The sequence below is a fragment of the Momordica charantia genome, assembly GCF_013281855.1.
Source record: "Momordica charantia cultivar OHB3-1 chromosome 6 unlocalized genomic scaffold, Mcharantia_2.0 BLBB01000006.1, whole genome shotgun sequence".
Classification (NCBI taxonomy): domain Eukaryota; kingdom Viridiplantae; phylum Streptophyta; class Magnoliopsida; order Cucurbitales; family Cucurbitaceae; genus Momordica; species Momordica charantia.
Window position 1 is genome coordinate 29,202,706 of NW_028275164.1, and position 13,880 is coordinate 29,216,585.

General features: G+C 33.2%; 1 protein-coding gene across 3 annotated transcripts; it reads left to right on the top strand.

Moving 5' to 3' along the window:
• The first annotated feature begins 4,113 nt into the window (after positions 1–4,113).
• Positions 4,114–13,099, top strand: LOC111024117 (nuclear pore complex protein NUP98A). 3 transcript variants are annotated; one of them, XM_022301725.2, is made up of 13 exons: positions 4,114–4,265; positions 4,813–4,873; positions 5,494–5,796; positions 6,582–7,223; positions 7,335–7,562; positions 7,647–8,242; positions 8,720–8,801; positions 8,892–8,952; positions 10,114–10,249; positions 10,410–10,529; positions 10,669–10,840; positions 11,648–11,704; positions 12,109–13,099. In XM_022301725.2, the coding sequence occupies exons 2-13, from the start codon at positions 4,855–4,857 to the stop codon at positions 12,777–12,779; spliced, it is 3,087 nt and encodes a 1,028-aa protein (XP_022157417.1). In that variant the 5' UTR covers positions 4,114–4,265; positions 4,813–4,854; the 3' UTR covers positions 12,780–13,099. The 3 variants fall into 3 exon arrangements, with proteins under 3 accessions (XP_022157417.1, XP_022157427.1, XP_022157422.1); XM_022301735.2 differs by having other exon boundaries at positions 6,585–7,223; XM_022301730.2 differs by having other exon boundaries at positions 4,182–4,265; positions 4,816–4,873.
• Positions 13,100–13,880: the final 781 nt, after the last annotated feature.

A 13,880-nucleotide genomic window follows, 5' to 3' on the forward strand; every position in this document is an offset into this window, starting at 1 on the left:
CTACCTCTCCAATTAATGCAAATCAGTTTTTCTTCAATTTTTCTTAATTGGTTGATCAATCCTACCTTTTAAAATGACTAGTGGTCGTGCAATGCACGTAAAATTTTTTTTAATTATAAAGTAACTTAAATTTTATATAATTTCACGTAAAATATTTTAAGTATAATTAATTTTAAAAATAATTAAGATTAATTTTTATATATATTTATTATTATTTACAGCTAATTACTAATAATAAAATGTACTATTTATAATTAATTGTTAATGATATATTTTGTAAATAAATAAATTAAAAGTAAAGGAAAAAATTATATATTAATAAAAAAGTAAATAGGTATTTTAATATTTTTATTTTTAAATTATTTCAACCTAATATGGGTCCTTTATTTTATTTTTTTAATATTTTGTTTGTTTATTAAATATTTGTTTAGAGCTGACATTTTGTTATATATGTTGAATTTTTTAACTAAATATAAATTATTTTATTGATTTAATTTTATATTATAATTAAAATTATTAAAGAAAAATTCTTCAAATTATATTATTAGAAAATAAAATGACCAAAAGTTTATATTCCACCTTTTAAGATTCTATACAAATTATTGTTTATAATTAATTTATTAATTAAACATTTTTTTATGTATTGACTTCTATAATTGTTTTTTTTTTCAACAATAAGAACATGAGCTTGTAATTATCTATATTTTAAACAAATATTCTAAATAAAATTGCTCAAAAAAGAAACATTCCAAATAAAAAAAAAGTACACTGAACAATAAAAAAACATTAGTAACAAAAAGAAAAATCAAAATCCTAAACTAAATAAAATTGCTAAAAAAAAGAAACATTCCAAATAAAAAACACACTAATTAGAAAAATAACAATAGCAACAAAAAAAAATCCAAATAGTTACTATACACTCATCTTTTAGAGTAAATATGTTCATTCTTGAAGATTGCTTGACATATACTATTATTCAACTTTGTAAAATTGTGGAATGGTAATGTCACAAACCTAGTATTCGAGATATGTACATTCAACATATACCTCCCTTGCAACTTGATGAATATGTCACAAATATCTTGACATGTTTTCATGATTGAATCATCTTTGAGAGATGTTTGAAGTAACTAAGAATAAAAAAGTATTGAAACTTGTGAAAAACATGTAGAAGAAAGCCTATTTTTATAGTAGTAGAGGATAAAACGTTACAAAAGCCTTTCAAATTCTAAAACTCTTGAAATTCTAGTATGAATTTTAATTAAAGAAAAAATTAATTTTATGTTGTTGGAAAACTTTTTGCATTCTAACCTTTTATATTCCATGCATTTATAGTATGGATAATTAATAATTAATAATTAATTTAATATTTATAATAATATTTAGTAAAGGGCAAACGTGTCCAAAAATGTTTTTCCTACATCCTACATTTTTAATATAGTATAGATTGGCCGCGATTCAAAATCTTTTATTTTTAAAACTCTTAAAATTAAATGTCATTCCGCGTCTCATTAAATATTAAAAGAAACAAATGACGGTATATGAATTTAAAACTCAGTCATTTTTATGAGTTTGACAATTATTGGTGTACCTTTTTATCAAGTTACTACGTACTCAATCACATAGAACGATTACATTTTATATTTTATGGTGAGTACTATATTTATTTCATCAGAAGTCCTTTTTAACTCAAGTAATAAAATATATCTGTACATCATCATTTTGTGAATTAATTTTAATGTTTAATAATAATGAATTAATTGAAAAATAATTCATTACATTAGAGATAGAAATTTAAGTCTTTAAAAAGATTAGAGGAAATTTTGAAAAAATACCCCTAGATTAGGGACCAAAACATGTACTTAGCCCTGAATTTTGATTATTATGTTGAAACTTGAATCTGATTTTACAGAATCGGGCTTTAAATGGCCAAAAGTAGGAGACTGGCCCAATAGCTTGTGATGGGCCGTCAATTGGTTTGGTATTAGTGGACTTAGGCCGTGGGATTCTTCAATCCGAGATAGCTAAGCCCATTCCCGCAAATCATGATATTAAATATAAATTTCAACCTTTCAATAGCTAGCAACAAGACTGGACCAACATATTACAAGCTTCAATGATATAAAATCAATTAGTTAAACTTATTAATTAATCAACTTTCGTCTGTTAACTTAAAGTTAATTATTTTAGAACCAGAAGCAATAATACACCTAATACATTTTTGTTAATTGCAGGTAACCATCATGGATTTGAGCTTATTCCCTCCCTGTAACTTATAGGGACCGCCCACACCACCAACAGAATTGAGGGTCCATGTTGTTCATTTTTACATAATATAAATTATCTAATCTAAACTCGAGAAAAAGAAATAGGAATAACAAAATTACTTTTCGTAGTTTCCAAAATTTAGCCCTTTTTTTTTTAAACATTTCTCAAAATTTATAAATAAGAAATGGGAAGGATTACCGAATATGTCTTGTTTCTCAAAAAATGATAAACAGAAACAAAAAATAGAAAACGGAAACGTTACTAAATATACTCTTATCTATTTATTGGATATATGAAGAATAATTTCATCTCGTGAGATTCCGTTCCCGAACTTCTTATTTGGTCAAGTCCCAGAATAATAGGCATATTTAATTGACTAAAAGTCATCTCACCCCTACAAATCAAATGGTACGTCATCTCGACCAGAAGATTATATTCCAATTTAGGATTAAGATCGAGCAACATTTGATCAATATGTGAAATAAAAGAAAAATTATTCAAGTTTAGATCGAAATCGACCGACTCAACTTAATAAAGTTTTAAAAAAGAGTCTGTTTCCATTTTGTCAGTTTCAACATCGACTTTAGTAAAAAAAAAAAAAAGAAAAACCCTACCCAACCCAATGATTATCACCTGAAAGACATGAGACCCAACTTTGCTCATATAACGACTCTTTAGATTATAATTCGATATTGTATCTCAACTACATACCGCTCAATATTACATTTATAATTTGGATTTTCACAAAAGACATACTATTAAAATAATCAAATAATTATTTTATAATAAATAATAAAATATTTAATAATTATGAAGCTTCAGGACATAATGCATTTTTATATTAACTCAAACCTTAGGAACTGAAAGTATATTTTGTTCGATAATATATTTAAACAAATATTAAATATTTTGATTCTATTTCTATGGTAATTTTTCCCTTACTTTGGCTGTATGTAAATTTTGCAAATCCTTAATCTCCAAGCTCATTTAGATTGTGATTTTTTTTCCCCAATAATGGATTTCCAAAAGTTTTCAGTTATAGGTTTATTTTGTGAGATGCTTTTTTTATTATTTTTATTATTTATTTTTATTGTAGTTGATCCATTTGTGTTATTTTAACAATTTTTTGTTTGACAATTCACCAATAATCATGAAATAACAAATACCTTCAAATTTAAATAGGGTATGTAGTGTTGACTTAGTGGCGCAAAGTTTTTCTTTTATCATCTTTGTTTTTTTTTTAATTATGTGATCTTAAATTTTTTAAAATAACTTATTATGTTTTCAGCTTTTCGGATTTTAAATTTAAAATTTTAAAGTATACAATTACTTTAAAAAATGATAAAAAATTTGATAGCAATGTGATGTTGAGATTGTGATTAAAAAGATATCAAAATGGTTAGTTTTTAAAAATATATTGATCAAAATGAAAATTTTGTAAAGTATAGGAAATAAAATAAATTAAAGTTAAAAGTATAAAAATCAAAATAAATATTTTGAGAGTACACAGATTAAAGTGAACCATAGTTAAAAGTACCCTGACCAAATTAGTATATATTTGTATATATATGCACAGAGCTATATATATATATTTTTTTTTGATTTGGAAACCAAAGTAATATTTTAACCTAAAAAAACTCCAGACATATGTGTATATATGTAACAAAATTTAATAATACTAATTAATTAATTAATTAATTAACTAACGAAGATTAGGTAAAGCAAAAACGGCGTCGTATGAAAGCGTTAAATAAATACGTCTCCGGTTGGGAAAAGGAAGCCTCATGGGGGACTTATTTTTAACGCAAATACGGATTAGGGAGTACGGACTTAGTTTGGACCCTACACGGCTTTGTTTCCCGTTTAAATAACGCCGTTCCGTTTCTTCGTCCGTCGTTTGTTCTTCATCTGGGGCCTTTTTCTTTGTTTCTCCTTCATTCTGCCTCAGCCTCTGCGCACCTCACTGGCTTATGCTTCCGCACTCTCTCTGATCATCGGTACGTTTTTCTCTTCCCACTAGCAGATCCTATCTTCCTGCATTTCTTCTCCATTGTTTTCCTGTCTTTTCCTCCACGGGTAGATGGATTTTTTGTCGTTTCTTCGGCGGAAGGTTGCCGAGTCTCTTGGCTCTTGGTCGAACGGTTTGAGGCTAGGGTTTTCTTATTCCTGGAGCGACGACTGGATTTGATTCTGCCATTGCTTTGTTTTTAATCTCGATGTCTTGTGTTTTTGTTGATTTAATTCGTGGTTTGAGTGCTACTGTGGATGTTGGGTTCGATTCGGAATCGGAGATTCTTTTGAAGTTAGGGGATGCAACGTTCCGTTGTTTATTGCAGCAGCGTGATTGTTCTTGGGGGTGCTCATCACATGATTTTGTTTAACTACTTGTTTGCTGTAGCATTTTTATTTTCTTCTGTTTTTTTAATTGGATACCGTCTTTCTTTCTCCGTTTTGCTTATACGTTTTGTGAGTTGTAGGGTTTTGTTTTCTGTTGTGTTCTCCATGATTGATTTGGGTTCTTTTTCTATGCCGGTTCGAGATCAGTAGCTAACCTACTCAGTTGCGGCTGGGGATTGATAAAGAAGGATGTTCGGTTCTCCCAACCGTAAGTATATCTTTTCTTTTATATTTTGTTTTTAGTTTTTTTATTCTAATTCTACTATGTTTGCAAAGCTGCTGGGTCGAATGGTTTTTTCTTTGTTGGAAAAAGATCCGAAGGAAAGCAACCAAGTAGGACTTGGGGGATTTTCAGTAAAATTAGTCTAAAGTTTAATCTCTCATCTCCGCAATTCCTTAAAGTTTAACAAGTGATGAAACTTTATGTTTTGTTTCATAATTAAATTACCTTCTCCTAGAAGAATGATGTGTATATTGTAGTCTTATACTATTATGTTATTTTGTTTTGTTGACTTGTCATTTGTTGGTTTTATATGTGTTTGTATATGTGTACAGTACAGCTTGATTATCATGGCCTTCCTATTTCTTTTCCAGGTTGCTAATGTATTTAAAACTGCACCTCGTATATGTACACATGAGTCATGGCTTAACTTGTGAATTTTTTCTTAACACTCTGAAAGTATCTTCTGATTAAGCTTCGTCTATCCTGACTTCAACTTCTTTTATCATTGAGTTTTGTTTAGCCTTTTTACTGATCGAACTTCTAAGTTCTTATCTTATACTAAGTCGGTTTGTTTTGTAAATAACTGGCCTTGGTTTCATAAACAGCTTTTGGGCAACCGTCTTCTAGCCCTTTTGCATCCCAACCAGTCTTCGGGCAAACTGCCAATGCAAGTAATAATCCTTTTGCTCCCAAGCCATTTGGAAGTACTTCCCCTTTTGGCTCACAGACAGGAAATACAGTGTTCGGTGGTACATCAACTGGTGTGTTTGGGGCAGCCCAATCCTCTTCCCCCTTTTCTTCCACAACATTTGGCGGTTCATCATCGCCAGCTTTTGGTGCTACACCGTCCACTTTTGGATCATCATCAACTCCTGCTTTTGGTAGTTCATCATCTTCATCATTTGGAGGTATGTATATAAATTATTATCTGTTCTCCTCTGATAATCAATTATTTTCCCTAGTGAAAGATTACTGTGTTTATAAGGGTTTCAGGCTTTCAACAATGCTAGTGTCTTTTATTATGGAGTACAAAAAATATGTGGTAGATTGTGCATGTATTTTATCTGGTTCTTTAACTATGAGAAATTTTCCTTTGTGCTCTCAAACTATCAGTTCTTAAATAGATATTTTATTTTGGGTTCATAATTTTTGTTGTGAACCTTCGTTAGAGGGTGATGTGATTATATTAACAAATTTCTGTTAATGTGTAGACCTATTCATCCATGAAGGACCAACTGAATGGTTTAGAAAATTTAGAATAAAGTGAAAATCGAAAAAATAATAGTAAAGTCAAGTAACTTGTCGAATTTCCCCGAAGGGACAAGTCTAGTAACTTGAGTAGTGATGGATTTTGAATTTTTCCTTGTGGGATTATGAAATGCGTTAATTGTAATGGTTACTTTTTATTCTGCTTATATGGCTGTATTTATTATCTTCCTTAGGTGAAGGATTAACTTTTCTATTGTTATTTTTTCTGAGATTATATGTCTCTTTTAATAAGGGATGATTCTTTAATATATATATATATATTTTGCATGTTTCTTTTGACTAAGCTACTGTATATGTCCTCACTACCACTACTTTTAGTAAACGACGTTCAATTCAGAACACAGATTGCAACTAGGCAAATTTGAAAAATATTTTTATCACTTATTTCATGCTGTGGATTTAACTCTGATGCACTCTTTTCCAGCAGGTTCGTCCATTTTTGGGCAGAAGCCTCTATTTGGAGGCTTTGGATCTACTACTACTCAAACAAACCCATTTGGAAGTGCAAACCAGCAATCTCAGCCAGCATTTGGAAGCAATGTCTTTGGTTCCTCATCACCTTTTGGTGCGCCTAGCCAGTCCGCATTTGGTGCTACTAGTGCTCCAGCCTTTGGCGCCACGAGCACCCCAGCATTTGGCGCCACAAGCACCCCAGCATTTGGCGCCACGAGCACCCCAGCATTTGGCGCCACGAGCACCCCAGCATTTGGCGCCACAAGCACCCCTGCCTTTGGCGCCACAAGCACCCCTGCCTTTGGGGCTAGCAGCACTCCTGCCTTCGGTTCAACAAGCACTCCTGCATTTGGTAGTACTGGGAATGCATTTGGCTCATTAAGCACCCCTGTTTTTGGATCTGGAGGTGGATTTGGTGCCTCAAGTACTCCTGCTTTTGGAGTTTCAAGTACTCCTGCTTTTGGGGCTTCAAGTGCTCCTGCTTTTGGAGCTTCTAGCACTCCATCCTTCAGCTTTGGGTCCACTTCAGCTTTTGGCCAGTCAACTTCTGCATTTGGTAGCAGCAATTTTGGTTCTAATACATCTCCTTTTGGAGCCCAGAGTTCCCCTTTTGGTGAGCCATTCTGAAATATCTTACTAGTTATACTGTTAAAATTCCTTTTGGAGTTGCAGGATTTTTTGCTTCATTGAGTAATGAACACATGTTATTTTAAATTCATTACAGGAGCACAGTCTACATCTGCATTTGGGACCAGTGGTTTTGGGCAGGCTGGTTTTGGTGGTCAGCGTGGTGGTAGTAGAGCAGCTGCTTATGCACCAACAACTGAGCCAGATCCTGGAAGTGGTAGTACACAAGCAGCTGGGAAGTTGGAGTCTATATCAGCCATGCCTGTTTACAAAGATAAGAGTCATGAAGAGTTGAGATGGGAGGATTATCAATTGGGAGACAAAGGTACGTTTTTTTTTTCCTTGAAAAAATGTACAAAAGTTTAGTCCCTGGCATGGACATTACTAAATTTATGCGTTTGTTCTGCAGGTGGACCTCTTCCTGCTGGTCAGTCTACTGGTGGTGTTGGCTTTGGTGTTTCTAATGCACAGCCAAACCTTCTAGCTACTTCAACATTTAGTCAACCAAGTTCAAATCCTTTTTCTACTGCTACATCATCCAATCCATTTGCCCCTAAGCCTTCTGGTTTTGGTACTTTTGGGCCTTCAACAACGTTTTCATTTAATTCTTCAGCATTTGCTACTTCATCTTCATCAAACCTATTTCCATCAACAACATCAGCCTCGACATCATCTTTTCTGCCGACAACATCCTCTCAATTTGGAAGCTCATCCTTATTCAATTCATCTAACACTCAAGCCCTTGGCTCACAACTTGCTTTTAGTTCAACTGCATCTCCAGGGACAAATCTTACCTTTCCTTCCAGCTTAAATTTTAGTAACACCCAATCATCTTCCCTTTTCCAATCCACAACACCTTCAATTGGGCAGACAGGTTCAGCCTTTGGCGCTCCATTTACACAATCCAGCTTGTTTAATCAACCTTCGTCTGGGGTTGGAGGGAACCTTTTCTCAAGCTCGCCACTTCTAACTTCGAGTAATCCAATGGGTTTTGGTCAATCATCTGTAAGTATCCTTTTGATGTTACCATATTACTTTGTACATTTCTTGAGGTGAGACAGACAATTGTGTATTGACTAATAGACCACATTACTCATATGCATAATTGTATGTCACCTTATTACTCGTGTGTGAAGAGAGGGAAACAAAGGTCTATAGAGTAACATATAAGTGTATGATAATGGAACTCTATGTTTGGTACGCTTGATTATACTTTGGATAGGTGCAAGAGGTGTTAAGTAAATAATTTCCTATTTCACAATGTACTCTTCTTTACGAACTTCATTAGTTGGGCTCTGATTTGAAATTGATTTTTTTATTTTTCTTCTAGACCAGTGAATTAAGTAATGATTATTTATTAAATGTTTTTTGTAGTTCATATCTCAATTTAATGTAACACCAGTAATTTGAAAGTTGTAGACAGTTATTTGTAGTTTGTATATTAATAGGCTTGTAATCTTGCTGCCTCAATGTATTCTGCAGGCCTCTTTTTCTATGCCTTTTCAACCGGCACAAGCACAGGCTCCCACTTCCTTTTTTAGCAACCTGAGTCAGACTCAACCAAGTGAGTTCATTTCTTAAAAATTGAGCGATTGTTTTATGGAGCGTTCAAACCTTTTATTACTTTACTAACTTGATTACTTTTACCCCGTAGTTGGTTCAAGTGGTTTTGCAGGAACTTCGAGTATTTTTGGTCAGAGTAACTTTGGACAATCGTAAGTCGTGTGTTCCCTTCTTATTGGCTCTTATTTGCATATTGTTGAGTTTTTCTTTCATATATGATTTCATTTGTTTTCATATTTGATAAAGTTGGTATTTGTCGATTTTTTTAAGGCAGCAATTACTGAAATTATTGTAAAGACTAAAATCTTAGGGTTATCTGGTCTTTGGTCTGGAAACAAATTTCCAGAGAAAAATAACACAAGCTCATATACTGGGTGAAATAGAATATAACAAATATTAGAGAAGATTAAATAATAAAAATCTGTCTGTATTGTTGAAGATAAGATAACAGTCATCAAAGGTATGTTGAAAACCCAATGAGGAAAAAAGTGTTAAGATGACTTGAAATAGGATGGTACCAACAACCTATACCATTCATGTATATCAGATAAAAGATCATTGAGCTACAAAAAAATCAGCCTAAATAAGCAACACACTGCAAGAAATTTTCTTCACTCTCCTGTCCGCAAGATAAGGGGTCACTCTTGGCTTGTGGCTTTCTTTATTGTCTAATGGAACATTTGAGAAGAATAGGAGTTCTAAGAGGCCTATGGAGTTCTTGGCAGGTTATGGGCTTAGAGTTTCTTATTATCAAGATTTTTATGGTCATCCTTTTATCTCTATTCATACTTTTATAATTTGGTTTGTATCCAGACTTTCCTACAGAGCATTGCCACAAGAAGTTCGATCATATTATATATTTTTCTAAATATAAACTTTTTTTAGTTCTTACCAAATGACCCTTCAATTTTATCTTAATTTTTTTGCATCAAATATCAATCATTGAAAATTCACTTCAGTGTAACCATTTTTCACTGCATAAGATTTAATGCTTTGTACTTGTTAATTAACTAACTCTGAGATTGTGGATTTAGGTTTTGGAGTTTATATTAGTGCGTGATGATGTTGTTCCCGAGCATTGCTCATGTTTCTTTTCTATTTTTGTTGGATGGAAATGTGTTTCAGTTTTCCTTTTGCATATCATTTTCTTTTTCTGGTTCTTGCGGCTGATTAGCATGGTGGTTTTATCTGTCAGATATTGACTTGTCTTAGTAAAACTTGAGGACTATGTAGATATAAAACACTGAATCACTTTTCCCTATATATTCATTGCCATGTATCGTATTGGTAATTTGCACGCATGTACTTTGCAGGCCTATCACCCAAAGCCCCGTAGTACAACCAGCAACTGCCACAAATCCATTTGGGACACTCCCTGCAATGCCACAGATGTCAATTAGTAAGCCAGGAGCAGCACCTTCAATTCAATATGGAATTTCAAGCATGCCGGTAATTTGGACTTGTTTTAACTGTGCTTTTATTTACTTAACTTTCAGTGGGTTTAGATCAATGATTTTTGATATGGTGGCTGTATCATTAAAATCTGCAGGAAGAATATAGTTCCGTGCTATTTTTAGATTCTCTATATTAATTGATATTGCCAATGTAGGTTGTTGATAAAGCTGCTCCTGTCAGAATATCATCCTTCTTGACGCCTCGCCACCTATCTCACAGACGGATGAGATTGCCTACAAGAAAATATAATCCTAAGAATGATGGCCGCCCTAGGGTATGAACGTTTCTTCTATAGCTATTATCTTTTTCTTTTCCCCTCCCACACATTCCTATTGGGTTTGGGTGGTTATTAAGATGGTGCTTCACTTGAAATTTGTATATACAGACTACTTATAGCTATTTGTCATGTATAGGTTCCATTTTTCAGTGAAGATGAAGAAACACCAAGCACCCCAAAGGCTGATGCTCTTTTTATTCCCAGAGAGAACCCTAGAGCATTGGTTATTCGTCCCACAGATCAGTGGCCTTCAAGGGCCAGTTTAGAGAAAGCATCACCATTGAAGGACACCGCAGTGCGTGAAAATGGTATAACTTTGTTGCTTTCTGCCTTCTGCTGTTCGTGTTTTATACTTTTAGGTGAATGTTGCTTTTCTGCTTCTGGAATATTTGTGCTCTGCATTGTGTTTTACTTTTTAGATGCCAGCTTGCACTGTGATGTTCTTATTTATTTTTTACTATGACCAAGTAATGGTCTTAGGGTCGGCTTGTCCATCTCATTAACATATATGGTTTTGAATTTTTTGTTCTTTTTACCTTTTTTTTTGTTTTTGTATTTAATTTTATTTTATGAATAGTGCTCTGATTCACTGAGAGCTAGGTTGCATAATGCAGAGCAATGAAATCTGTAAAATGTGATTTAGATTATTATTTACTAATAGTATAAAGTTATTATAAACTTAATTTATAATATTTTTTCAGTAACTTTAACTTACTTGATACTATTTGTATTAGTTATTTCTAATTAAAAATGAATAATTGAAGTTATAGACATTAAATCATGCAATTAATTTCTTTGTTTGTGTTTGGTAGGTTTAGGAAGTCATTATCCTATACTAACATGGATTTTCGCAACCCATTTCCTTCTCTTTATTATTGCATACTAAAAGCCCTAAAGGCGCCCTTATGGCTTATAGTTTTCTGCATCCGATTTTTTTTAAAAAATTCTGAATCGTATTTTACTTTTTAATGCAATGTTATGAGCTGTTGCCTAGCATGATGGTATAATTTCTTTCCCTTTTACCAAGATCAAGTTTTGCCTGGCCCTGTGAGGTTGGATGAGTTTTAAGCTTAATTAATACATTGTTGCTGACTAGCAAATCTTAATTTTATCAGGGAAGATTCCTGAGGACAATTCCTCCTTGCCTGTCAACAATTTGAAGAATACCGATGGTTAGTTTTTTCCCTTTGAATTTTGGTATATTTTCAGTTTGTCTGTATAATTTTGCCTGTCTACACACCTCAACGGACAAGCTGTTTAGAACTTCTGGTTGCATTTCTCTAGCTTATTGTTCTTATGAAGTATTTTGTGGTGGAATTTATTAATTAAATCGCGGCGCTCTAATGTCTATGGTGGATCTTCTTTTCTACATAAAGAAGAAAGTTCCATTATATAGATAGTGTTATGAACAACTGGGTTTTGTTCTTAATTTTGGCTCTTTTTTTTTCCCTGAATAAAGTGGTCGGCGAGGCGATTGGAATTGGTATCGTTTGCTTTGTTTATAGAAGAGTGCATCATAGTTGTAGAAGCTGCACTTTTCATGTTAAATAATTTATGTCGACTCTTTTTATTGCAGGAAATGCTGTTGAGAACGGTAGTACTAGCAAGGACAGCGTCCATCCTAACAAAGTAAACCAAAAACCCAACGGGGTCCATGAGGATCATTCTGCTCCAAAGGAGGACTTGTATAGGACATTTGGGGGGCACAGAGCTGGCGAAGCCGCCATCGTTTATGAACACGGGGCAGATATCGAGGCATTAATGCCGAAGCTCCGACATGCAGACTATTATACCGAGCCAAAAATTCAAGAATTGGCAGCCAAAGAACGGGCTGAACCTGGGTTTTGCCGTCATGTTAAGGATTTTGTGGTGGGCCGCCATGGTTATGGAAGCATCAAATTCTTTGGCGAAACAGATGTGCGACGACTTGATCTAGAGTCCATTGTCCAGTTTAACAACCGTGAGGTGACTGTGTACCTCGACGATAGTAAGAAGCCCCCTCGTGGGCAAGGTCTGAATAAGCCTGCTGAAGTAACAATACTCAACATCAAATGCTTCGACAAGAAAACCGGGCATCAGTATACGGAAGGGCCAAAAGCTGAGAAATACAAGGAGTTGCTAAGGAAGAAGACGGAGGCTCAAGGCGCGGAGTTCGTATCACACGATCCAGTGAAGGGGGAGTGGAAGTTCAGGGTCGAACACTTCAGCAAGTATAAGATGGAAGACTGTGAGGAAGTTGAAGAGTGAGAATGAATGAGTGTTGTTTGTTGAGTTGTTTAAAAGAGGGGGGGAAGCGTATGCAATGCCAAGTTCAAGTTGGTTGCTGTTTCCTGCTTTGTAGTTTAGAAAGAGATTTTGTGTTGGACAATTTTAAATGGGTCTGTAAAGAAATATATGTTCAAGTAATGAAGTACTAAGTAAGTTCTTTGTTGAGTTATATAGTTAGGAGTCCGTATTGGCCTTCACATTTGGTTTCTAATTCAATACAGTGATGTTTAAAAGGACATTCATTTGTGATGCTCAATGGTTTTTCTCAATATAAACTTATGGCAGTGTTCTCATTTTTATTTTCCGTTTCTCGTTCCTAGTTCTGGAGAAACATAATCATTTGGTAATAGTTTAAATTTACCGTTTCTAGTTTTTGAGAAATATAATCATTTGATAACAGTTTAATAAAAAGGGTTTAAATATTTATTTTGACCTTTAAATTTTGAAAATATTTATTTTAGTTCACCAAATTTCAAAAAGTAATTATTTTGGTTTTTGCCACATTAACGTAGATCTTCTAGTTGGGAATATATGCTTCTAGTTGGGAATATATGCTTAAGCAATTGAACGCTAGAAATATGCTTAACTAATTCAACTATACTCAAGTGGGCGAAATATATATATATATATTTGTTTATTTTTCCTTTAAAAAGATAAGGCCGTTCTTTTTGTATTGAAAATTTCTTTTTAAATTTATGTATTTGATATTTATTGTTTGAGTTTGAGTCTAGTTAATTTTTGGTTAAATTAAAAGTTTTATCCCTAAATTTCAGGTCAGATTTCTAAATTTTAAGTAGTGTCTAATAGGTCTTTAAAGAACTTAATTACATAGATGATTTAGATCTTAATAATTTACAAATTTGTCAAAATAGAGGTTCGGACTCATGTGAAAATTACTAAGCTATTCATGTTCATATACTTTTAATAAATCAACAACCAAATTACAAGTAAAGGAAAAACAAAAATTACTTTTAATAAATCAACAACCAAATTACAAATAAAGGAAAACCAACAAATTTTGCTACCTCCCATATATGATTTTTATCCCAACATTAAGAAACTTTTAATTTAACCATCAAG